Consider the following 25,558-nt stretch of genomic DNA (forward strand, 5'->3'; position numbering starts at 1 on the left):
CCGTCTTCTAGGCAGAAGTCATTTGGGTAGAAGACAAATAAGTGTGGCTGTTGTACCTGAGCAGCTGTTCTGTAGGCAGCACGTGGAGGCCAGCAGGCTGTACAACACAGATGCAGAAGTGGACAGGTTGGAAATGTAAGATGAGTCTTCTCTTCAGTGTAAACATGCTCAGCTGGCTGCCGTTAATTATTCTTGCCTATCCTGCTACTGGCAACACCATGTCCAGTGTCAGCCAAGGGTTAACAAATTGTGTAGGAAGAAAATAATGGATTTTTTTAAAAAATCTGAATTGTCTGTAATATTAAAGGAGTCAGCAACATCTACTTTCCTAAAGCACTTTGAGATCTGCAAATTAAGGTTTACATAAGAGTGTAAATATTATTACTTATTTAAGAGCTCTCACATTTCCCTTCACTTCTTCTCTTCTTCCTCTTCCCTGTTACTTCTTTGTTGGGAAGATGCTATTTGCATTCATGAATATGTGTCCAAAGTGGGAGGCAACAGGAAGATGTGGAATATAAGATTGGCTGAGAGAGTGAACAGGAGCAGGGACGAGAGGGGGTGTGGGCAAGGTAAGGGGAGAGTATAAAAAGAGTAAGTAAAGGTTAACAAGAGGGGAATAATATTGGGTTTCTTTTGTGATTAAAAATTTCTTACCCTAAAGCATGAGCAGATCTTTGTTTTGGGGTTGAGGGTTTTTAGTAGACATTTCTTAAACCTTTTAGTTTAACATTCAAGAGAAACAGTAAAAGTTTAAAGCAGCTATCATAAGCAAAGTTTTAAAAATCTGGGCTTCAGTTGCCAAAGCATGTGATATGATTCCTAAGTTTAGCATTCTGGCTGAAATCAAATTCAGGCTTCTGCTGGTGCTATTTTTTTCAGGTGCCATGCTTTAGTCTGTGCCTTTTTGCCGGTCATCATGTCTCCCGGGAAGAAGGTAGGAAGCACCTGCCGTCTAGCCGCAGGGCTATGCAGAGCTCCCACCACTCCAAACCCGCGGTCCCCCTGCACCTGTACGGCAGGCTCTGGGTGAGCCGTCCCTTGTGTTCTGGTAAATGTTGAGACTGGGTACCGGCATATATTAGTAACAAACCATCAGCTAGGCAGGAAGTTAAAATAAGCTGCACCAGGGAGAATAAGAACAATTGTAATATGTGAATGGAAAACATAGGTATCACATGTGAACAAAATAACCTCCCTAACTTGTATCCCAAGGATGCAATTGTAATGACAAAAAAAATTTGAGGCATGGTTGTAATGAGAATAAACTGGTTCTATAGTGAAGGGGCTGCTCAAGTATTATAAGAGCAGAAGAGTCTGTTTTTCCTTTCAAACACATCTGTCTCTCTAAAATTGTTGGCCATATTATTCCTTTTTAAAAACTGGCCTTCCTGTATTGAAATATTTCTTTTCCTTTTTATGTCTGAAAGCCCTTCCTGTAGTCTTTCTTTTCATGACTCCACATTTTATGTCCCCCTCCCATTCATGGAAAGGGGGATTGGCTCTGTTGAATGCTGCCTCTTTATGACTTTATTAATTACTCAGCTCTGGAAGTATGTTAACTACTGTAACTGCATTAATTTTTTTTGCATATAATTTATGTGAGATGAAATGCACAGTATTGTAATACAGAACCTTGTGATAGGATCCAGGTTCTCTACACATTAAATTAGGTATTTTCTCATTGCTGTCAAAGTAGCTTTAGGAGTTCTTCTTTACTATTCCCAACTACAGCAGAAATATTGGGCAAAAAATTGTTCTGAGGATGCATTTCAGCCATACCCACCTTAAGCAGAAGAGTACAGGGTAGCTAAAAGCAGACAGTTTCCTGGTAGGCATTGAAGCTTCAAAGACAAATTTAAATTTCTTAATGGAAAATAAAGTAATTAATCATTGACAAAATTCTAGCATTTACATTTTGTTTCAAAATCAAAGCATCCTATATAATGCCAGGGACAGAGTCTGCTACAAATATTAATCCATAGTAAATACCCAGATGTATATCAATATGGAATTTAATATTCATTAAACATATCTGACTGGGCATTTTCATTAATAAAATTCATTGCTAAAATGTTTACATGCCAAATACTTTTCAGACAATAGAGAAGGCCAGGGCTTAAATTATTCTGGGTAATTGCACAAAGAAGGAAGGTGTTCTTCAGCTGAGTAAGGATAAATCCTTAACCAAGTAAGTATTCTGGCTGTAATTCATACTGAAATCAGCACTGGTCTCTCTCTTTAATGATGAGGGCTTTGTGTTTTACATGGCTGGAAGAGGGAAGGCTAATTTACACTAATGCTGTTCCCAAATGTAGACAACTAGATTTGTTCAAGGTTTCTGAACAAGTTAAGATAGACAATGTTGTTTCTAAATGATGGAAACAATACCAATTCACTTCAATAAAGAGCCATGTAGCTGTTCCCTAGAGTCCCAACATCTCAAGTGCACAGTAAGTGTTTAGCTGTGCATTCTCTGGATTTGTGGAACACTGAAAATTAAACTGTAAGAGAGACAATTTCTCTCCTGATGTTATCCTTGAGTCTTGATCATGCATGCTATCTTTTGAGGCTGCGTCTACTAAAAGAGTAAACCTCATCACGTGAATATTGTTTGTGAATATGTATCTTGGGCTGCTCTGATACCTTTGCCAGATGGATTTCTTTTACTTCCCTTTAATTATTTTTTAATTTTAATTGTGACTTAGGTTCATTTGTTTTACTGTACTAGGGTCTGGGTCTTATAGATGAACAGGGTTGACATTTGCAAAGCAAGTATCCCTTTTGTGTGGGAGATCTGTAAGGGAGCTTGTAGAACAGATCTCTGTTATATAGACATGTTTCTTGCCTGTCTTATAACTCATTGCAACATATAACAGTGACTGGACAGAGTTCAACTCTCACAGAACTTGCACATGCCAGGAATTTTTTTCCCCATTCTGTGTTTGAGACTTTTTCTGTGGTTGCACCTCCTGCTGAATGCTAGACTTTCACAGGCACTATTCCAAGTAGCTGCAGAGTAATCCAGCACCTACGTTTGTGATAGGAAATCAGGACCCTTGAAATTTGCTTGTTTTCTTTGTTTTATTAAATGTTCCCTATTCAAGAATATTTTTTTTGAAATTAGGTCAGTTGCTTCAAAGTAAACCCTAAAGGGGGAAGAAAGACCAGCAGCATCTTTTGAATCTGTGCTGGATGCATGAAAAGCACTCTGGACTATTGCTGTGACTGCCCTGGTGTCCCAGGGAGAATTTCAGCCTCTTCTCTGATCCTGAACGAGAGAAAGGCTTCTGGAACACCCACCTTCATCCCTTGTGGCTAGCTCCTTATGGAGGCTCCTCCAGACTGACTCTGCAGAAGGCTCACCCTGGGCTTCCAAAGACAGACTGTAGATCACATGCCTTTGTTGTGAGTGACTGGTTTTTCTTTTCTGGGAATACGATGGGTCTGACCTAGGATTGTTACCTTCCTAAAACATTAACATGGTCAGCACATAGGATTGTGCTTAGCAAATGGCATGAGCAGCGTTGGAATAAAAATGCTGTGGAAGACGTCACCATGCGCTGGCTGAGCCCTACCTGGGTACCTTCTCACTGTCAGAGCTGGGTTTCACAAACAGTGACTCAGAAGAGAATAAGCCACGGCTCAGAGAAACCCAGAGGATTCCCAGTTAAAAGCTTCATCTGATTTCCTACGTGTAGGGCATCAGTGAAAAGCTACTAGGTTTAGATGCAGTGTTAAAGTACACTTCTGTTAAGAAAACTAAGCCTGTGAACCACCAAGGTTGACTTTGAATCCATTTTCCATCACTTCTTATCACTTTGGACTGTTCTCTGCTTTTCATAGATGGAAAATGCTTTTCCTTTCCACAGCCATCTCAGTGCACTGCAGCTGGGAAGGGCGAGGCAGGGCTGGTGCATTCATCCTTGGGCTCCAACGTCAGCCGTGCCCAGGGTAATGGGGGGCGGTGGGTATACACCAGCAGGGCCACTGCGGCCGGGGGAGGTGCTTGGTGGCTCCGCTGCCATGATGTGATGCTGCGTACGGGGCTGTGGAGCCTTTTACGATCACCACTTATTAAACGTTTCTGATGCCGACACAGGTGAAGGGTAAGTTCTGACTCACAGCTCCAAAGGCTGGGTGTTTCTGCAGGACTGAAAAGTGGAAAAACCAAGCGTTTTATTTTTCTAAGTTACTAAGTCACTAAGCTGCTGGGAGATATGACTGCATACACGCAGACAAAGCAGATCTGCTGATTAGGCTGCTGGTTTACAGCTTATTTTCTCAGTATAAGTTACTTGTTGAAACAGAAAAAATCCAAAGATAATAAAGCTACAGTGCCTAATGCAGCTCCCCCCCACCCCCATCCTGGTCCCCGTTAAGCTCATCAGTAGAACAGACAGCAGTGCTAGTGACTGCTTTCTAATCTGTAATACTGTACTGTATTTACTGAATAACGTATCTATTTATCATCTAGTCTTCTTCCTCACTAGTGTTCTGAGTGCAATTATCAAAGGTGGCCTTACATCTTTAAATCTCATTTAGAAGGGAAGCCACAGCCAAAATGCTAATGAGCTTGCCTTAATTGTAAACACTGAGCACTGATAAGAATGAAACTCCATCCTCTGTTCTCAGAGAAGTTCTTACGTGTTTCCTACTTACACCGTTTTTTATCTGATTCTCCTTCACTTCTGTTCTTAGGCAGATTAATAGGCACCTGAACAGACAAATAGCAGTACTACATCTTCTTCACACCTTTTTGACAGACTTTTGAGATTACAAAATTTTTTTTGAAAATTATTATTGGAAAAAAGATTACTGAATGATCAGGTGGACAGCAGTTTTTCAGGCTGGAACAAACCGTTCCCCAGCATTCACATGAACACATTAGTAATTTGTACTTAAATGCTGATGGGACATTTTTTAGAATGTGATAAGTGTGAAATAGCCTGTAGTTTTATCAGTCTTAGTTGCTGCCCACTCCTGCTAAAAAAAGGTTGATTGTGATCATTAAGTTGCAGGTAGGCAGTGCCTCTGGACTGTAAAATAGGAATGTTAGCACGCAGTGATGAAAGCAAACTTTGCTCAACACCTGTCTATATATATTGCAGGTTTCAGTGGCTGCCCAGCTGATCCGTTCGCTCTGTTGTCTGGGAATAAAGAAGTGGTAAGTAAGAATAACTAAAACCAAGTTTTCTTTTTCTTCTTTTCTTCATTTTTGAACTTCTTTAGCTTATAAATCCAAAGCTCAGCTTTTGTAGCTCAAGGAATGGCAACAGAGAGCTAAGGTGGGGAACTGGAGTGGCATGTGAAATGTCATCCACTTGTGAGCATTTTCACCTTGTGTTCTTTCAGCTGCATTTATATTTTAAGGAAGTGATAAAAAAATCATAGCTCTGAAAACAAACTGTGCTAATTTTTGTCTGCAAATAACTAGATTTATTTTTATGGAATATGATAAAGAAAAAAAGCATTTTATTAGCAGCTGTCAAAAAACCCCCAGAAATAACTGCCTATAGGATAAGAAAGTAGTGTTTTAAATATTATTTGGGTTGAAAAGAAGTGAGATTTTAAGTCACAGTAATCAGTGGTATTGGATACTGGAAAATGTCTAGGATATGATTAATGAAACATTGGAAGGAAATACTGTCAGTTCATGTGTTAGCATAGATAGTGTGTAAAGTCTGTGCTGCACTATGGCCGTGTCAGGCTATTCCTGATGGAAACATTTTCTTATGCTAATTTGGTTTGATACACGGAGGTAAAAGGAATACATTAGTCTAGTTTGCTCAACTAATGTGGCAGTAGGCAGAAATCAGCTGGATTCTCAGTAACTTTTATTAGCAGCTCTTCCATTAGATCAGTAAGTCTTTTAAATATTACTTTTTCCTCTTTTGATTCTTTACCATGTGTTTTGTGTTAGGGATGGGGTATAGCTGCTGTATTTTCTTGTTGGTGAGATTATTATTTTTCTTGTTATTTTATTCTAAAAAAGTAATTGTTTTATTTAAATACCTAGTAGGCATTTCAAATAGTTCACTGATGTTTCCTGGCTCTGGCTCCTCGGTGGCAGTGTCTAGTGCTTTGCTTGGTTGTGAATGCAAAAATTAATGTTTGGGATTCATTTTCTGTCTGCACTTGCTTAGAAATGAGTTCTCTTTATTAGTTTGTTTTATATGTGGTTTTAGTTCTGCTATGTGTTAGATTCAAGCTTGAGAGCAATGTCTCAGGGATCCATAGAATAAACAGTGAGCACAATGCTCTTTTTTTTTTTTTTAGCTTTCACATATCTATTTTTTCCTTTACTGTTATGTCAGTTGAAAGTTTACATCTGGGCTAAGCCTGTTAACTTATTTGGAGAAAAAGCTCCAAGAAAGCAGCTGGTGCCAAAGCAAAGCAAGACTTGCTCCTAACAAGGCTGAATCATTGCTGGTGTTTATTTAAGTCGTTGCCTGTTCTGTTGCACCTGGGGCTTAGTGGCTGCCATGGAACAGGTTCTGGGGCAAAATTCTTAGCTGATGTAAAGCTACTGAATGAATTTGTGCTGGCTGAGGATCTTTCCTTTCCTGTCTCTACTTAACGTGCTTCTGTGTTGGAAATGACACATTTTGAGGGGAAAAAGACTATTTCTTCAAACTGTATAAGAAGGATTGCTGTGTAGCTTGGTGTTTGTTCCTATGAAGCATGTGTGGTAAATATTAATATTTACCAAGTCATATAGTCAGATATCAGATTAGCTGATAAATCCTATTTTAACATAAAAACAGTAACACAGTGGTGAATGACAATAAAGGGATATGTTTTTATAGATAGGCTGAGAGAGAAGGAGGAAAGCCTGACTGAACCCAAAACTTGATTTGGAGGTCTTAAACAACCTGTAGGCACATGTATGATCATGTTGGTGGTTGTTGCAGTTATTACCAGTTGGTTTTGAAAATACTGCTATTTTCTCCAGTACTTCTGTTTCATCTTGGTTTGACTAGGTCTGTTTCCCTTGAGGTGAGATTTCTTTAAGGCTTACGGCTTCATAGTTCTTATTTCAGACACAACGTGGCCTTTCACTGAGCTGTCACGGGTGGAGAGGTACAAACAATACCATCCAGGCACATGGTAGTTCATATTCTCCATGTTAAGTCCAGCAAAATAAATACGTTTACAACTGTTTCTGATTTAAAACTAAAAAGCACTGAGAGTCTAGCCCTGCAACAGAGGCAGTGCTGTTACAGTCCAATGAGTCACTGAGGAACGAGATATAGGGCAACTGCATGACACCTAGTGTTGCTCAGATAATTCCCCAGAGACTTTAACTCTTTGGAATGCTGCAGTGAGAGAGTCAATATGGATATAAAAACCATGGGAGCCCACTTTTGCTTTGACTTTCTCTCGCTCACATTTTATTTCAGAGTTTGAATCCCATTGATTTCTAGCTATTTCCCTCTTAGGAGCGGGAGGTTTCAGTTTCTTTTAGAGTTAGAAAGGATGTCACATGCAGTTAGCATTTTCCAAAGGCAAGGAAAGACTATACTTACAAGGAAAGGAGCACACACGACGATGTGAGAGGATTTGCCGTGAGGTTCAATGAAACGGACTGGATTACAGTTTGCGCAGGCATTAGTTTTCAGACCTTTGCAATATGCATAGCATATTTTGACCTGCCACTTTCAGGAGGAAATTAGCTCCCATTTCAGCACAGTTCCAAATGTGTAGGTACCCCAAGTGCCAATGCTTATCTGGACGTAGGCTCCATGACTATATCCCGGGTGCGGGGATCCTGACTGGTGTCCTGCCGGCTGAGGCGGGATCTGGGCGCCCAGCACTGAGGCACGTGGGCTGGCAGAGGGATGGGCAGAGCTCATCACTCCGGGCACCTCATCCAGTAATTGTGGCTATCCTGCCTCTGGACCTGGACCGGTGCGTCCAGCTGAACATAGCTCCTTGTTGCGGTGTGCATCGTCACTGGCCCATCCTCTGCCCGTTCTCTAACATGTTCTTCGCAGTGTGCTTATGTCCTCAGTGTTCAAAAGTAAACCACTATTAGGGTTTCCATTGTCATTTATATCTTGCGTCAATGATGTTGGTCTTTTATATCACACCTGACGTCAGCCTTTCCAAAAGCGCGTACGAGCTGCCAGGGAATGATGCAGTTAGCTTTGTCACCCCACTGCTCTGCTCCTCCACAGCATCCAGATTTTCTTTGGAGTATTTTCTCAAGATGCTAATGTATGTATTTGGGCCAAGGAATAATTCTTTGAAGGGAAAACTGTAGAATGTAGATTATCCTTGTAGCACAGCGATTAATTAACAGTAAGTAAGTAGCTGTGGCCAGGACTCTAGCAAACAGAGTATCAGGTGGCTGTAAACTATCTTCTCAGCTGTGCCTCTTAACAAGAGTCAGGATCTGGAGAAAGCTGGCAGCTTTGGTAGCACTTCAAGGATCTAGATGGTTCTGCTTTCATCAGTCCTTGATACCAATCACACAGAATAGGCTGTTCTAGTAATACCTCTGCAAACCCAAATCCACAAGGCAGATGCTGTAAATACCTCCAGTATTCAAGTCTACCTTCTCAAATCAGAAGTTTGCTAGGGCTCATATGAATGATTTATATACATACCTATAAAAAAACTTCCTCCACAGAGGTAGTCCACTCTCATTCTATGGTATTTAATCACATAAAACAAAAACAATAATAATACATGACGTACCTGTGGGATCCTGAACACCTCAGGAACATGGGAGATGCTTATTAGGAAAAAATGCCCTGATGAATTCTTGAACGGGGAGAGTTTTTTTAGGAGACATAGAGGCTGTTTTTCTGCTGAAGTTTTCAAGCTTCAGTTTCTCCAGTGAATGCATTGGCTCAGTTTCCCTACCGTAATCATGCAGGCTGAATCCTTCATTTCCACGCTGAGCGTGACAGAAGAGCTGTAGAAGTACTGATGGCATTTCTAGGGCTGGTGGTGTCCAGCATATTCTGGGTCACTCCATGGTGGGAATATGTTGTCAATGCAACTTCACATCTGAATTTCCAATGCATTTTCATGATTGCCTTTCACTTAAGAAGCACTTGTGCTGAGCAGTTATTTTTTTAGAGCTCTTTAAATGCTGAACACTTATAAACGAAACTTGTTTAACAAGATGGAGGTGTTTTGGCATGGGTGGGGCTTGGAGGTTGTTCTGGCATGAGTGAAAATATGAGAATTTGCTCCAAGCAAATGGAAACGCTTGTTGAAACAAGCAAGAATGATTTTTTTTTCCATCTGTTCTGAGATCTTTGTGTATCATGGGACCTGCTCTGGATCTTACGCCACAGATAAAGCGTGTGTAAAAGCATAGTTTTTGCTAATAGGATTGTAGAATGATTTCTCCTGCTAATGTGGAAGGGGAGATACTATTTTCTTTGTGTAGTGCCAGAAAACAATACACTCCTCTGTTACAGTAAGATAAGAGTGATTTTGTCTGTGACATTTCCCTCCCAGCTAAAGGAGGAGGATATGTGGCTTATTGACATGGGCAGGGACAAAATATTTTCACCATCAGCTGCATAAAGGATTATGATTAAATGATTAATTATAGTCCCTTAGAGTGGCAGCTAAATGCAGGTGAACCTTGTTTACGGGAGCATGATGCCAACTCTGACACTGACTTTTGGAGGCTGGGTGCAGGTGCCTGTTTATGAGGAGCATTGCAGGGTGGAAGAAGACAGATCCAAAGGTGAGGCTGTTTTCCACTGAGTTTTCGATCATGCTGGCTGAGATAATCAACAGCCTCACAAGCCTGGAAAGGTAGAAATATTATCATATATTGCCTTGGCTTCCCATGGTCACCTTCCCTCTCTTCCATGTCTGGCTTCTGATATTGGTGAAGTAAATAAGTAGGACTCTTCTAGGTTTTGGTTCAAGGAACATCTGCCTCCTTCTCTTGTGCCTGGGCTAGGTCTGACATATGTGCTTGTACCTGTGCCAGCAGGATTTGGTCATGTGATGTCTTATTTTTTAAGTTATTATTTATTAATGTTACAATGCATGTCAAATGTGCTCAAAAGGGGTCAGGAAGGAAGAGGTTCAGACAGAGAGCCTACGTGAGATGGGTGAGCCTGACTTTGCTGCCACTAACTCAGCTTCACTTGCAGCAGCAGCTGTGAGTTACAAGCAAATATAGATCTGCAAATGACCACTGCAGTCTAATTACAGTCTTGTCCAGTCATTCAGCAAGCATCATTCTGGAGCTCAAAACTCTGGGGTCTTCCTCCACCTTGTCCAGGGTCATGTTCCCCTCCATGCTTCCATGGGAATGAACCATTAAAGGCAACCAAAAGATTGTGTTTAGCATATATGACCCAAACTAGGTAATGCTTTAGGGAAGAACTTTCTTTGTTAAGGTCTGTATGTTGAATTACCAGTTTGGTAAAAGCAGTCAGTTAAATTCAGAGGGTGGAATAAAGTAAAACAGTTGTCTGACTTTTTGGTGAAAGGAGATAACATGAGTTAAAGAAAATAAACGTCTAAGGCTTGGAAAGCAAAGGAATCTTTGCTTTCATGACAGTTAAAAGCAAACAAAAATACAGGCAGGAGATGGAAGTAATTTTTAAAAACTGTGTAAATTGCACAAATAACTGTGTGATTTAAAAAATAACTGAGAAATCAGTTTTGCAAATAAAGGAATAATTAATAAAGATTAGTAAAAATCATTGAATCATAGAATGGTTTGGCTTGGAAAGGACCTTAGAGATCGTCTAGTTTCAACCTCGTTGCATGGGCAGGGACACCTTCCACTAGGTCAAGTTGCTCAAAGCCCCGTCCAACCTGGTTGAACACTGCCAGGGAGGGGGCAGCCACAGCTTCTCTGGGCAGCCTGTGCCAGTGTCTCACCACCCTCACAGTAAAGAATTTCTTCCTTATATCTCATCTAAATCTACCCTCTTTCAGTTTAAAACAGTTACCCCTTGACCTATCACTGGAGTCCCTCCCCATCTTTCCTGTAGCCCCCTTTAAGTACTGGAAGGCCACTATAAGATCTCCCTGGAGCCTTCTCTTCTCCGTTCTGAACAACCCCAACTCTCTCACCCTGTCCTCAGAAGGGAGGTGTTCCAGCCCCCTGATCATCTTCAGGTCCCTCTTCTGGACTCATTCGAGCAGGTCCATGTCCTTCTGCTATTGGGGCCCCAGAGCTGAACACCGTACTGCAGGTGGGGTGTCATGAGAGCAGGGGGAGGGATCACCTTCTTCAATCTGCTGCTCACACTTCTCTTGATTCAGCCCAGGACGTGGGTGGCTTTCTGGTCTGTGAGCACACACTGCTGGCTCACAGACTTTTTTCCATTCACTAATATCCCCAAGTCCTTCTCTGCAGGGCTGCTCTCAATCCACTCATCGCCCAGCCTGTATTTGTGCTTGGGACTGCTCTGACCCACGTGCAGGACCTTGCACTTGGCCTTGTTGAACTTCATGAGGTTTGCCTGGTCCCAACTCTCCAGCCTGTCCAGGTCCCTCTGGATGGCACATCCCTTTGATTTTGACCATCCAGCCAATTCCTTATCCACCAAGTGGTCCATCTGACAAATCCATGTCTCTCCAATTTAGAGACAAGGATGTCATGTGGGACAGTGTCAAATGCTTTGCATAAGTCCAGGTATATGACATCAGTTGCTCTTCCCTTGTTCACCAGCACTGTAACCCCATCATAGGAGGCCACCAAATTTGTTGAGCACACTTTGCCCTTAGTGAAGGCATGTTGGCTGTCACAAATCACCTTCTTATTTTCCATGTGCCCTAGCATAGTTTCTAGGAGGATCTGTTCCATGGTCTTTCCAGGGCAGAGGTGAGACTGACTGACCTGTAGTTCCTGGGTCTTCTGTTTTTCCCTTTTTAAAAATTGGGGTTGTGTTTCCTCTTTTCCTGCCAGTGGGAACTTCACCAGACTGCCACGACTTCTCAAGTATGATGGATAGTGGCTTAGCTACTTCATCTGCCAGTTCCCTGAGGACCCATGGATGCATCTCATCAGGTCCCATGGACTTGTACACCTTCAGGTTCCTTAGATGGTCTCAAATATGATCTTTTCCTACAGTGGGTGGTTCTTCATTCTCCCAGTCCCTGCCTTTGCCTTCTGCATCTTGGGTGAAGTGGCTGGAGCACTTGCCAGTAAAGACTGAGGCAAAAAGCTGTGTTTAAGGACAAATTGCTTCCGTTCCACTTCCATCTCTTTTGCTTGTAGACGTAATCATATTTCTCATGTATCCTGTTGTAAGTTGAAGATTTTGACCGCGCATGCATTTTAATCAGCACTACTTTGTTAGTCACAGATCATGGCTCCCTGGCCTGAGGTGGAAAAGCCTGAAACCAATAACTATATTGGGGACTCTTCCAAACAAAACCAGAACATGGCTGGGAAAGAAGGGGAAAATCACAAAGGTAATATGTGCTCACCTGTGAGTTACAGAGATATATTAGTTTTGGGTCTCCTTGGAGAAGATGGAAAGTAATTAAACCATTTTTTTAAATGCTCTATTTCATCAGGCAATGTGACTTCACTTGGAAATAAAGGGGAAATTCAACCTGCATTTTCCACAATAGCCTTGATAGATGAGACAAGGCAGGAAGAAGAAGACCCATGGGCTCTGCCGGAACTACAGGACACGGGGGTCAAGTGGTCAGGTAGCCATTTCTCAGTAAATAAGTTATCTGCATGTATTTTTTTTCATCACTTCTGCTCTCTTTGCCTTGGTTATTTTTCTGAAATTATATTTTCTGCAGAACTGAATTTAAGATTTGAGGAGTTTTCAGATATAGACTTTACACTCTGTCTCATCTTCCCCAGAAGTGAATGGGGATATTACATTTAGTAAGTTAAGCAGAATCTGGAGATCATGCTTACGCTCCTTAAAACAGAAGGACATATATGGAAAACAATCCAAAATAAATATTATTATATCCAGGCTTCTAATGGCCTTTCTTTTCTTGGTAGGATAACTGTGTAAAACCAAGGGTCAATCTCAGACTTCATAAGGCTTTTGTCATATACCAAATGTTTTCACATGGTAGAACCAGGTAAATGAACTACCTGCTTCTGCAGTTAAAATTGGATTAAAAAGAACATTCTTTCAGGTTTAATCACACACTGAGGTCATAACACTGTCTTTGACTCTACAGTCTCTGCTTGTGTGCTAGACTGTTCTAGAGAGAACACCAGATACATCAATCAGGTCTTTTATGCATAATGTATTTATTTTGCAGAACTGGATAGAAAAGGAAAAATCATTCGTGTGCTCTACGGGATAGGGAAGTTTATTATGCTACTTGGATTACTCTACATGTTTGTGTGCTCTCTGGATGTACTGAGCTCTGCTTTTCAACTGGTAGGAGGTATGAAAATGTCTAAAATATCAAGAATAAACTATGAATGGGCCAGTAAATTTCATCTGAGTGACTAAATTACAAGTATAACTCTTCAAGAACATTCTCCATAGATTTATGTGTTGAGATATAGATTCAGAATTAGCTCTGATTGAAGACTAACCTTCATTTGTTGGAAAGGGTCTTTGTTTCTCAAATTCCAAAGAGCTTGGTCGTTGTTGGTTGTTGATGTAGCTATTACTTGCCCTGATTTCTTATTAGGTTCCTATTACTTTAGTGAAAGTTTACATGAATACATCTGTGTATAAATCTGTCCGATGTGCAAGACAGTTCAACAAGGTGAAATATGAAAATTGTGCTCTTGATCAAAGTATCCATTCTGAAATATCCCCCAAGTCCTTCAAGGACGAAAACTATTGACGTGTATTTTTCACATTTACCTGTCTCCAAGGGTTGAATTCTGCTGATGGATTCAGAAGCAGTTATCAGAGAAATATGTGAGCTTCTGTGGAGGTATTTTTGATTTTTGGCAACACAGAAAGCTACAAGAATAAAATTACTCATGATTATTAAAATAGTTGTCATTGATGCAGTAACAAAAAATATCAAGACAGCAGGATGATTTAAATCTATGCATGTGTGGGGTTTTTTGTCCTTACAGTCCTTCCTCTGATGGCTGTGGTTTTATACGGTTCTCTGCAGAGTTCAGCAGAGCTTGTTCAGTCACTGAAATGAGAGAATATAAAGTATTTTCTGATAACTGAGAAGCTGAGAGTTCAGGACCTGAGTTAGGATCCCTGGGCTACATCATCCTGTACAGTTTTTGGCTGCCAAGCACGGCTATTTATGTATGAATTAAATGGTTGAATGATCTTTAATTAAATGCTCTGATAATTCCTATGGACTTTACCTTGCACTTCCCTCACTCCGAGAAATATGTTTTTTGTAGGTAAAGCAGCAGGGGATATTTTTAAAGATGATTCAGTGCTGTCTAATCCTGTTGCGGGATTGGTGATTGGAGTTCTGGTGACTGTTATGGTCCAGAGCTCCAGCACTTCTTCGTCCATTGTGGTCAGCATGGTGTCCTCCACATGTAAGTCTGCTTGCAGTATCTTCCTAGAGATCACTCATAAATCTTGGTCTGGGGTGCAAACATTGCTTCCTGTGTTCAAGTTGTAGAAGATTTGGGTGTAAAGTAGAGACTGAAGTAAAAGATTTTCACAGCTGTCGTCCTGATATAAAATAAAATCTTAAATAATAATAATAGTAGTAGTAGTAAGTAAGTCCACAACTGTAATGAAAATTATTGGAAGCCTTGGCATTGAATGCATTAATTTTGGAAGTATCTGCATACTTTTCTCTTGTTATCCAGTTACTGAGCTTCATTTGTTTCTGTAGCATCATTTCAAAATTCTGCAGTGAGTAGGAAAATGTCTGGGAAAGAAGAGACTTTATCTTACTTTGGCCCTCTTAACATGTGGTGAAAAGGGATAACCTTGGACTGCAGTTTCAGTGGGGATCATGGGATTATGGGCGTACCACATTCCCAGGGGGCTTGATTGAAGCAAACACATCTGTATTGGAATGCATAATCCTGGTGACATCAAGGGAAGTCAGGGTTCCAGTGACATTAATAGATGTTAATTTTCATTGGAGCAAAGAGCTTGCTGATGATCTGATTTCTTCATTCAGTGCTTCCTTTTCTGCTTTCTAGTGCTGACTGTTCAATCAGCTATTCCTATCATAATGGGAGCAAACATTGGCACCTCAGTTACAAACACGATTGTGGCGCTCATGCAAGCTGGGGACAGGAATGAATTTAGAAGGTATTGTACTTAAACACTAGAAAGTTGTTTTTTTTCATTCTTTGTGGGTTATCTTCTATATTCCCTGTCACTGCTACAGCCATTCACCAAAATATGAATGTCTAGTTAGCAAAGTCACAAGCATGGCCATGGTCAAGGTATAATGCTGACTAGGTATATGGCTTCATATACTTGAAGAAAAGCATATTGGATTTTGTGGTTTTGTAAGAATCCACCATTTTTAACTAGCTCTTGCACAAAGAAAAATTTTCAACTGCTCCCACTGTACCACCCACCTTTGATTATCTCTTAATTATGAGGGCTGTAGTTATTATTACAGTATTTGGGTCTACTCTCCTTAGAAGAGACTTCAATGTTGAAAGTTTTTTAAGTCTACAGTAAGCAAGAGCTGTTAACTGTAGAGAAATTAAGTGTTCTGGCTGTCAAATATATACAGTGACAACTTTTGGACCGCCACTTGACATTATCACTGAGACCTCATGGCTTACTGGAGATGGGCAGTAAACTTGGGAGGCTTATGAGACTCTGGTACCTTGTCATTTATAGCATACCAGACATATGAAATACACTTAGCCAAAGCCTCTGAGGGAAGAGCTGTGGCTCCTTAGGCTGTGGAGAAGCTGGAAGGGGGCTTGCCATTGGTTTGCAAGAAGGTAGGAGAGGGTTGCAAAGAGCTGTGTCTTCCTCCATGAGTCAGGGAGAACAGGTCGCAGAGGCAATGCCTGACTGAAGATTTAAAATGTACCAGAAATGGGCGAAAAGCAAAACAAATGTAGGCTGTACAGCCACTTCTTTCTTCAGACAAGTACTCATGGCAGCCTAGTGTTAAGGATCACTTTTGCCTTTTCTAGTTTGTCTTGTTTCACTCACCTAGCTACCTCTTTCACTCCATCAATGGCATGGAGACAACTTAGCACTCTGTAGCAAAGTAGCCATCTCCTATGACCCCAGAAATTAAATGATTCTCATCTTGAAATGGGTTTCAGCACCCCTTCTATGATTTCATATTTAATTAATGTTGAGCACATGTCATTTAATTAAAAGCAGCTCTGGTTTTTAATTTCTTTTCACAGGGCCTTTGCTGGGGCAACAATCCATGATTTCTTTAACTGGCTCGCTGTGTTTGCACTGTTGCCCATTGAAGTTATTTCTGGCTATCTTTACCATCTCACCAATGTTATAGTTGAGTCCTTTCATCTTGAAAGTGGTGAGGATGCCCCTGAGCTACTAAAAGTTATCACAGACCCCTTTACCAAGCTCATCATTGAGGTAAGCTCTTTCTCTCTTCAAGGAAGCTGCTTACTTGGTTCGGTCACAGCTAATCAACATGCTCTGAATATGTGGAGGGAGGCTTTCTCTCACTTCTTCTGTGTCCTCAGGGTAAAGCTCATTAGCAGATAGATTATCTTTTTTACTCACATTTCATAAAGCTCCAGCTCTATATTTCATGTCTCTATTTCCCTCACACTTCACCTTAAAAATTATAGACCTAGCTAGGAGAACTGAGAGGGCAGGTAAGGACAAATACAGCCACATAGGATGGATAGGATGTTGCTTAGACATTGGGAGATAGTACTAGCTGAGACAGCCTAGCACATCCAGAAGATCTGCACAGGACCTGAAGAGAGGACACTGAAATTATGGGTAGCTCACACACATTTAGAGGGACAGCTGGAGGCCAGGGGGGATGCGAGCTGCTCCTAAAATGACGGTAAATGCATTTAGGCAGTTGTGCCTGTGTAGCTGTTTAAACAGAAAGGGTGAGATGAGGTGGTGAGTGATTTGAAGAGAATGAGACACAGTGTTTGTGAGCATAGAGTTGTACCTTTTTCTGGGCGTAAACCTCCTCCTACCTGTTGGGCAGCAGCTCCAACATTAGAGATGGTCATGCAGGCTTTAAGTGGCTGAGCTTCCAAAGGGAGTTATTTCAGTAGAGCTGAACAGAACTGTGTGGTGCAAGTTGGAATAATGTCCTTTTTTTCTTCTTTTTTTTTTTTTTCTTTTTAAAGCTTGATAAATCAGTAATAAATGCAATTGCTACAAATGATGAATCAGCAAAAAACAAAAGCCTGGTAAAGATTTGGTGTGTAACTGAAACCAATGTGGTGAGTATCACGCTAAATTGTCAGGTTCCTCAGGAAATATATTACTGATCTGTAGCTGACACTCCTTGTCATTGGATTGCAAAATCAGATTTTTAAATGAGTATTTTTTTCAGCAGAAAAAGAATGAAAACAATGTAATGTAGTTTCTGTTCCACTTAAACCAAGGATGTCATACTAGTTGCTCTGGTTGCTTTTGGTACCATGGAGGCCCTTGCTTATCAGAGGTGGTGGTTTGCAGCCAAGCCTTTTACGCCTTTCACATCCAAATGCCTTTAAATAACGATACTTCTACTTACTCCCTGAAAGTGGAAAAAAATCTGCAATATAGGCCAAAGAAAGTATCTTTTTGCCCACCATTTATCTATCGATCTAACCAGCTTTAGTCTTACATGCGTTAGGGTCATCTGGTGGCAGCTGGTTATTTGTAGCTTTCTTGGAAAACTGCCCCTGAAGGAAGCCTCTGTGGGGCTATGTCCTGTTGTTTTTCACTCAAGCAACTCTGCAGCTTGAAGGAATCTGTTGCCAAGATCCGACACCAATGAGTATTTTGGTAAACTGTAGGGCTGAGTGTTTGGTTTACATTGTTCAGCTAACTAACAATTAGAGAATTAAATATCCCTTGGATCTCTAATTATTCTACTTGTTATGTATAGGAAAGTAATTCCTGAAGTCCTGAGGCAGAAGATACTTAAGGACAGCAGAGGTTAAAATTAAGTGCTTGGGTTTTTAGTGGAGCCCAGCTCCTATTGAATGACGGTCTGGATGGCCAGTGAAATGCTACCTAGGGAGATAGTGCCAGGAGCAGAGCTGTGCTAATGTGAAACTCTGCTCAGGTTACACTACTGAGGAGCTGGGTGTTTCATCTCACGGGATGCATGATGCTCCGGCAGCTGTACTGCTTTCAGGCCCCCAGCCCACACTCGGCGACACACTGGGCAGGCACAACTTAACTCTCAGTGAGGTCTGAGCCCCTAAGTCCTACAGTCACCCCATTCTTAGAAGACTAACAACTACACAGAAAATGTTACATTTCCATGTATGCAGGTTTTTCTGTTTGTCTGTATTTTGGTTGTGTAACTACTGCCCAAGCATGCAGTTAAATTACAGAACCCACATGAAATCCCTACAATCTTGGCTTGAACTTGGTGGGGGAAGAGAAAGATCATTTAAATGATTGACATTCCTAGTGGGTTAAACTAATTTCTTTCAAAAATGATTAGACAGGCTTACTTATGAGGTTTATGCCAGGGGTGAGTACATACAGACCCTGTATGTTTAAAGCAAAATATAGGGATAAACATTTTGATCACATGCAGCTACTTTGAAACTCAGATGACAGAAAAAAATTCAGAAAGGTGAGAAACAGCATTGTGTTGTGTTTGTGAAGGCTGACATACTGGGGAGGCTGGAGACCAGGTGCTCCCTGAAGATGTGGGGGCAGTGGATCCCCCCCCAATCTTTGCTCATCTGCGTCAGCTGAAGAGGGAATGAGAATGCGGGTGCCTGTGGCTGTGCCCAGCAAGAATATATGATTTCTCTTTCCCTGTTTCTGCAAAAGAGAATCACTTAAACACATCTTAAAGCTAACCCCTGTTCAGCAGTGTGATTCAGAGTCCATTTGGCTGTTAGCTGCTGTTGTGGTGGAGTACAGTTCAGTCAGCAAACTCTTCCTCAATCTGCATGAGGACTAATGGACCTAGTGTCAGAATGCAGTGTGTCTGGGCTAGGAGCTCTTACAAGGAAGGTTTTATTGCGGTGTAAATAGAAATTCACGTTCAGCTCAGTAATACTAATACTAATCATAGTGCTAGTAATTATCTCTTGGTATATGAGCTTTAAAAAGGAAAGTAGCAGCACTTCTAATTCTACAGACAGGAAAACAGGCACAGAACAGCATGAGCAGCCTGTGCTCATCCACAACAGAGGCTGCACTAGTATTCACAGCACTGAATCACAGTCCTGTGCAGTACTCACAGGACCATTAACAGCACTTAAGAGGACAGTAAAGAGATCTTTCTTTGACCCCCAAAGAAGTTGTGGCACTGTCTGGATAAGGAATGTCACTGTTTCCCAGCTGCAACCAGACATGAATCTCATTCCACAAACCCTGACATCAATAGTTAAGTTTCTTAACTAGTAATGGCTTGGTGCTATGGTGATTACAAAATATCCTTGGGGGATATTTTAATATTTAAATGTTGTATCGATTGACATGGATAACAGCACAGCCATTTATTTTAATAATAGAAGAATTTTGCCTTGTCATTAATGTGGTGCCACCTTACACTCCAGCTCACAAATCTGCCTTTAGCTGATGAATGTTTAGTTGTAGTAAATACCTAGAACTTTGCATGAGCTCTTAATGAAGGGTTGTAGGTGACTGAACTATCTGATTTGTCTGACAATCTTTAGACACTGCAGAATGTCACAATTCCACCTTCAGAAAACTGTACATCTTCTGACCTTTGCTGGACTGAAGGAAACGTGACATGGACCCTCAAGAATATAACTGAAACAGAATATATCAGTAAATGTAAGCAGTAGAACTATTTCTCTTTTGGTAGTATCTTTACAAATGTATATAGCTTTCTCATGGTGTTAACAGACCACTGCAGAGGTATATTGAGAGGCACCCGACCGCATATTGACACAAGGTGTTACTGACTGCAGGTGCAGTCAGAGCAGCCCATGCGCTGTTATAGCTACACAGCTGCAGTTGCCAGCATCATCATGGTATCTGGCTGCAGATGGATCTCTTTCCATGCTCCCTGATATCAGCAACTGAGGTCTTCAGTATCATGTCACCCCTGCTGTTCAGGTGACTCGGAGCTATAGTTACTTTGCTGTGATGGTTGCTCGGATATCTCCATCCCTATGCATGCCCTTCAGGAATTTCAGCAGCCCTTCTCAGGCACACAGACACCTCTGGGAAGAGCCAACCCACCATCCAGCTTGGAGCACACCAAGATTTCCTCACACTGTTCTATTCCTCTCCCTTGAATATGGCCACCCAGCTCCTGCCTGCCCTGCAGGGCTGCCCACTGTGTATTTTATAAGCATGACCACACAAAAGCCCCCCTTGCCCTCCTCAGATATGCTTTTGTGGAGCAAGGGAGGTGGCATTTTCACTCTTCACATCACCCCCTCAGGCTGTGTGTGCTTTGATCCTATTTTCTTAGGGGCATGTATGAAAACCAAAGCTGGGCTTGGAATCAGAAGCAAAAATGTGTCTAGGCCAATTCATTTTCTTTTTATTTTTCAGGCCGGCATCTCTTTGCAGACGCAGACCTGCCTGATCTTGGTATCGGTCTCATCCTCCTGGCTTTGTCCCTGCTTGTTCTGTGCTCCTGTTTGGTGATGATCGTTAAGCTATTAAACTCTGTGCTTAAAGGACAAGTGGCCAGCGTTATCAAGAAAACAATCAACACTGGTAATTATCTGCTTTTTCTGAAGATTGTTTTCAGGACTGACAAGGACATTGAGCACATTTATTGATATCTCCTGTTCTGGCAGATACTCTAGTATAGTTGAAAGAAAACAGTATTAAACAAAAATCGCACCCTCCCCCCCCCCTCCCCCTAGCATTTTTTCTCCCAAGCATGTTATTTTCTTCCTTTTAAAAATCTATTAGTGAACAGCTTTCTTGGGAACTGCAGCAGATTAACAGCAGCAGAGACCAAAGTCCAGGCTCTGTTTCTTGATGTATAATCATTAGCTGTTCGAAACGTAATGTTCCCATCCTCAAAAGATAGCGCTGAAGTGCTGAGATTGTGATTGCTTGCTCTGGTAAAGAGCCTGCATGTTTCTTCTAAAGTAAGTTGAAAAAAAGTTTGTAGTGATTAATGATCTAATTCCCTTTGCTTGCCCTTTTCCACTGCTTCATTCTCTCTTCAGTGGGATAAGGCAGACCCGAATAGTGGTACTTTTTTGTCTTTCCCTGTGTTCTCTAGGTGTTTTTTCAGCCTGGACCCATTGAGTGAAAATGTTGGGTTTTTTTCATGTTGGCTGCTTTTTCTTCATCCTCCCTTGCGTGGAGATGTTAGAACATGTAGCAGAGAAAAGCAGTCCTGGCAAGTCTCTGACTGTGGTTGAAGAGAGGGTTCACAGAAATAGGGAATGCAACAAAGTGGTCCCCATGCTGTCTTCTCTTCTCACAAGCAAGCAACACTGCCAGAATTAAACACAAGGATTAGAAAGTAATCAGCTGCCAGTTACTGTTCATTTGTGATCTACTCTGTGTACCTCTTCGCCTTCCTGATTGATTACGCCCTCACTTATTGGCTCACTTATAAATCTGCAGGCTACAGGGGACCCTTGTGCCTAGTTTCTCTAATCAGTGAGATTAGTTTTTCTTTGCAAGTGCTAACAAGTGAATTTTTAGGTCATCCACTTGAAAACAGAACAAACAACCTGATTTTCTCATAATGGTCTTCAGAACTTTCTGAATATCCAGTGCATGCAGCAGGCGCCTGGTTGTCGAAACCAAGACACTCAAGACACCCAGGAGTTTTTGTGTTGCCTCTGTAGAAACATTTCTGGTACCTAATTGTATTACAACATAAATGCTACTCTGGGTCAGGACAAATGTCTGCCTAGTCTAGTATCCATCTCTAAGTGTATCCAGTGTTGGAAGGCTGGAGAGGGAGTACAGTGAACAGGGTACATTAGAGTAGTAGAACTGACACTGACCCAAAACTGTCATTTAAGAGACAATATGCAAACAATGTATCTACATTTGAAATGCTTAATAGTCTTTTCACTGCAGTGTTACTGTTCCACAGAGCATTCTGTTATACTAAAGACAATGTTCTCCCTCTACTTTTTTTAGATTTCCCATTTCCTTTCACTTGGCTAGCTGGATACCTGGCTATGCTCGCAGGGGCTGGTATGACCTTTGTTGTCCAAAGTAGTTCTGTTTTCACATCTGCTATTACACCCCTTGTTGGTAAGTTGTCAATGCTGTATTCTTATCTCCATATTTTATCTTCTCCATAATTTTGAAACCACTCAATCCTGTTTCTTCTCTTCTAGGCATTGGCGTTATAAGCATTGAGCGCTCTTATCCCCTTACCCTAGGAGCTAACATTGGCACAACCACAACAGCTATACTTGCAGCTTTAGCAAGTCCAGGGAGTACGTTGAAATATTCATTACAGGTCAGTATAAACCAATGATTCCTTGTCTTCATTTAGAAGCTGCAATTTTTCTGAAGAAAAACCTGACAAAATAGGCTCTGATGCAAATATGCCATGGATGTCATGCCTGATTTTGTGTGTGCTATTAATGACAGTTTATTAATTTCAACTGCTACAGCAAGAAGATTGTACTAAACATTCCCAGAATGTTAATATATAGTAGAATCTTTCTTTAGTAAATCGGACTTGATCTGACTGAATTAATTCAGAACTGAGGAAGGGTGGGCTGCTTGACCCCTGACCATGGGGTCTCTGCAGCTTGGAATTCAGTGCCTGCATCTTTGACAACCCTCTTAGGCAGTCCCCTATGAGAGTTACTAATTTCTGTAAGTTCCCTCCTCAGGACCCTAACTCTGTCCATGCAGTGTACAGGGACTCCTGTAACCTAGGTGAAGGCTGTACAGCCCTTAAGGTGGCAAGCTGTCTACCTACCTGAAGTTGCAGTGAGCATCATGAGATCTATTTTCTCATTGTAAATCTAATCTGAGTAGGTTTTATTGAATTCCTTGTTGCTTCAGACTATTTGAAAAGTAGGTAGCCAGGCTTTGGGCTTCCATTTACTACCCAGTAAAGAACATTCCAGGTGGCAGATAACATTTGAATGAACCCTCTACATCAAAGAGTGAAAAGATAATGAAGTTTCCTTTGTGAATAGGATGAATGTTTTTTACTAGCCACAATAAATCAAGAAAATTACAGAAGTCATTTTATTGTCCTCAGGCATGATAGAACAGATGTAATCATGAGAAGATACTATCTTGACCAAGCTCAGATTTCATGATAACTTGCTGTTTTTATAACGTACTTTAAAAATAAACCCTGTACTTTTATATTTACTTTAGTCTGATAACAGTTATAGAATGAAAATAAGATAAGGTGAGCAGGTCATGTACTGTTTTGTTCAGTATATGCTTATTCTGTCTAAGCGACTTCTGAAAGCTTTAACGAGTAGGTGTTTCTTCACGCTTATTTTTTAAAAAGCGATTTTGAAGTATGTGAATTAAATGATTATAAAAGTCTCAAAGTCACATTCCAGGAATCTCCTCAGTGCCCTATAAACTTTTAGCTAATTTTTGTAAAATCCAGGTTTGTACCACTAACAATTTCTCAATAGCCTGTATGCTATATCTAATTTACACTTCCCATCTTTCAATTGAAAACTTATGAATGCAGAACCCAATAATGAGCAGTTCTCATGCCTTACTAACAACATACTTATTCCATGATAGCTGCTTGGTTTGTCAGCTTTAGTTCTAATGGACTCCACTTCTTGCAGTTGAAAGCTGCATTTTAAGACCTCTCCATCTGCGGGGAGATACGCCATCCCCTCTATGCTTGCCTTGTCTCCAAATTCTGTCCCCTGTTTGTAGACAGTGATCTTTACAATGTGGAAGATAATACCAAGTCCTTGTTTTGTGCTAGGAAAGGCTCTGCAGGGAAATGGCACAAAACCCAAAAAAAAACAGTGAGGAGCAAGGGAAGGGAAACCATGGAGTCTTAGTGCCGCTGGAAGTTATTACCATGTGGGTAGGAGCATTTAAAGGCATTTTGGCTAATGAACTTCTCAAATGTTTTTGCTTTCAGATTGCCTTGTGCCACTTTTTCTTCAATATCTCTGGGATTATTCTGTTTTACCCGCTACCTTATACCCGGCTGCCAATCCGCATGTCCAAGACCCTGGGAAACATAACAGCCCAGTACAGATGGTTTGCTATATTTTATCTCCTTCTCTGCTTCTTTCTCTTGCCTTTGTTTGTATTTGGTCTGTCACTGGCAGGCTGGCCAGTCCTTCTGGGTGTTTGCCTTCCTTTGTTTGCTCTTTTTATTGCTGTGGTTGTAATTAATATTATGCAGAAGAGGCGACCACATTCACTGCCTGAGAAGCTCCAAAACTGGGATTTCCTACCTGTCTGGATGCACTCGCTAGAGCCCTGGGACAATATAATTATGTCTTCACTTGCCTTTTGTGGGAAACACTGCTGCGGCTTCTGCAAGTGCTGCAAAGTCAATGCAGAACAGGAGGGTGCCAAAGACAAGCAACTAAAAACTATGGAGGTTTATGAAAATACAATTGCAATGGCTGATGAAGAAAGAGGTGGAAGAAGGGCACCAGCTGCAGCTTGTGTTGAAAAAACAGGCACAAACAACACGGCCTTATAGTAGCAAATAAACCCATATTAGCAGAGATACAGCATAGAACAGTCAGGCTCTTGAAAACCACCTTGGACAATGCACTGAGGACAGAGTGAACGTTTTGTTAGATTCCTGCAGCCAGTGATATATCACTTATCAAGGAATGGAGTCAAACAAGATTGACAGAGTCCCTAGAAAATCTATGATCAGTTGAAAAGCTAATGACAGATTTGCTTACAGAGGATCTACTATGAGGTACCTTCATCCAATGCTATCAGTAGCAAACAAAAGAAATCCTGATATAGTCCCATGAAGAGAGGTATGAAAGGAGTGGTGATCAATTCAAACTTAATTAAAAAACAAACAAACAATGCACTTGTAGAACAGCCTTTCTGACCTACTGACTTACTCAGCAGAAGTTAATTTATAATACTTAAAAAGCTCGGGGAAAAAAACCCCACAAAAACCAACCAACCAAACAAAAACCAAAAAGAAAGAGAATCCTAATGTTTTCATTGGCCTATTTGCAGTGGACAAAATGGAAAACAGTAGCTTTCCTGGTATGGACAAAATCTATTCTATGTGTGTGAAGGAAAACAAAATGCTGGGATGTCCTTCAGAAGCTCTGGGAGTCCTACTTTGGCATAAGCCCATTTTGAGCCCTTTCTGTCTCCTTTAACACTGGGGATGGGAGTTATAATTTTTCATCTCAAGCTAAAGGCCATAAAAGTAATTGCTGATCACTCTGCCTGCTGAAGGTTAAGCACGGAGTTTGGAGACACTGGGTGGCTACCAAAGGGCTTGATGGACTCAGGATGTCGTTGTGTGGCCATTCCTCTCTCTAGATGGTCCTCTCCAATCCTGTTCACCATGTAACCCTGCAATCAGAGGAACGGTGCAGGAGGGAGAAGTGGCCAGTGTAGGGGAGGAGATGGCTGACACCAGG

The 25,558-nt window shown here is 41.2% G+C and overlaps 1 protein-coding gene across 3 annotated transcripts; it reads left to right on the forward strand.

Moving 5' to 3' along the window:
- The first annotated feature begins 4,689 nt into the window (after positions 1 to 4,689).
- Positions 4,690 to 25,054, forward strand: SLC34A2 (solute carrier family 34 member 2). 3 transcript variants are annotated; one of them, XM_026847211.1, is made up of 14 exons: positions 4,690 to 5,021; positions 5,112 to 5,167; positions 12,297 to 12,411; positions 12,517 to 12,654; positions 13,234 to 13,362; positions 14,303 to 14,446; positions 15,068 to 15,179; positions 16,253 to 16,448; positions 17,189 to 17,284; positions 19,697 to 19,817; positions 20,547 to 20,714; positions 22,113 to 22,229; positions 22,316 to 22,440; positions 24,064 to 25,054. In XM_026847211.1, the coding sequence occupies exons 3-14, from the start codon at positions 12,306 to 12,308 to the stop codon at positions 24,637 to 24,639; spliced, it is 2,028 nt and encodes a 675-aa protein (XP_026703012.1). In that variant the 5' UTR covers positions 4,690 to 5,021; positions 5,112 to 5,167; positions 12,297 to 12,305; the 3' UTR covers positions 24,640 to 25,054. The 3 variants fall into 3 exon arrangements, with proteins under 3 accessions (XP_026703012.1, XP_026703011.1, XP_026703013.1); XM_026847210.1 differs by having other exon boundaries at positions 12,303 to 12,411; XM_026847212.1 differs by lacking the exons at positions 4,690 to 5,021; positions 5,112 to 5,167 and adding an exon at positions 5,761 to 5,863 and having other exon boundaries at positions 12,303 to 12,411.
- Positions 25,055 to 25,558: the final 504 nt, after the last annotated feature.

The sequence above is a fragment of the Athene cunicularia genome (genome assembly GCF_003259725.1).
Source record: "Athene cunicularia isolate RWA chromosome 4 unlocalized genomic scaffold, athCun1 chr4_part1, whole genome shotgun sequence".
NCBI lineage: Eukaryota > Metazoa > Chordata > Aves > Strigiformes > Strigidae > Athene > Athene cunicularia.

Bases quoted from the DNA above. Each gene is read 5' to 3' on its own strand.
- SLC34A2 (XM_026847211.1), top strand. From the start codon at position 12,306: ATGGCTCCCTGGCCTGAGGTGGAAAAGCCTGAAACCAATAACTATATT. The intron at 16,449-17,188 runs GTAAGCTCTTTC...TTCTTTTTAAAG, and splicing joins TTACCAAGCTCATCATTGAG to CTTGATAAATCAGTAATAAA. The intron at 22,441-24,063 runs GTCAGTATAAAC...TTTTGCTTTCAG, and splicing joins CGTTGAAATATTCATTACAG to ATTGCCTTGTGCCACTTTTT.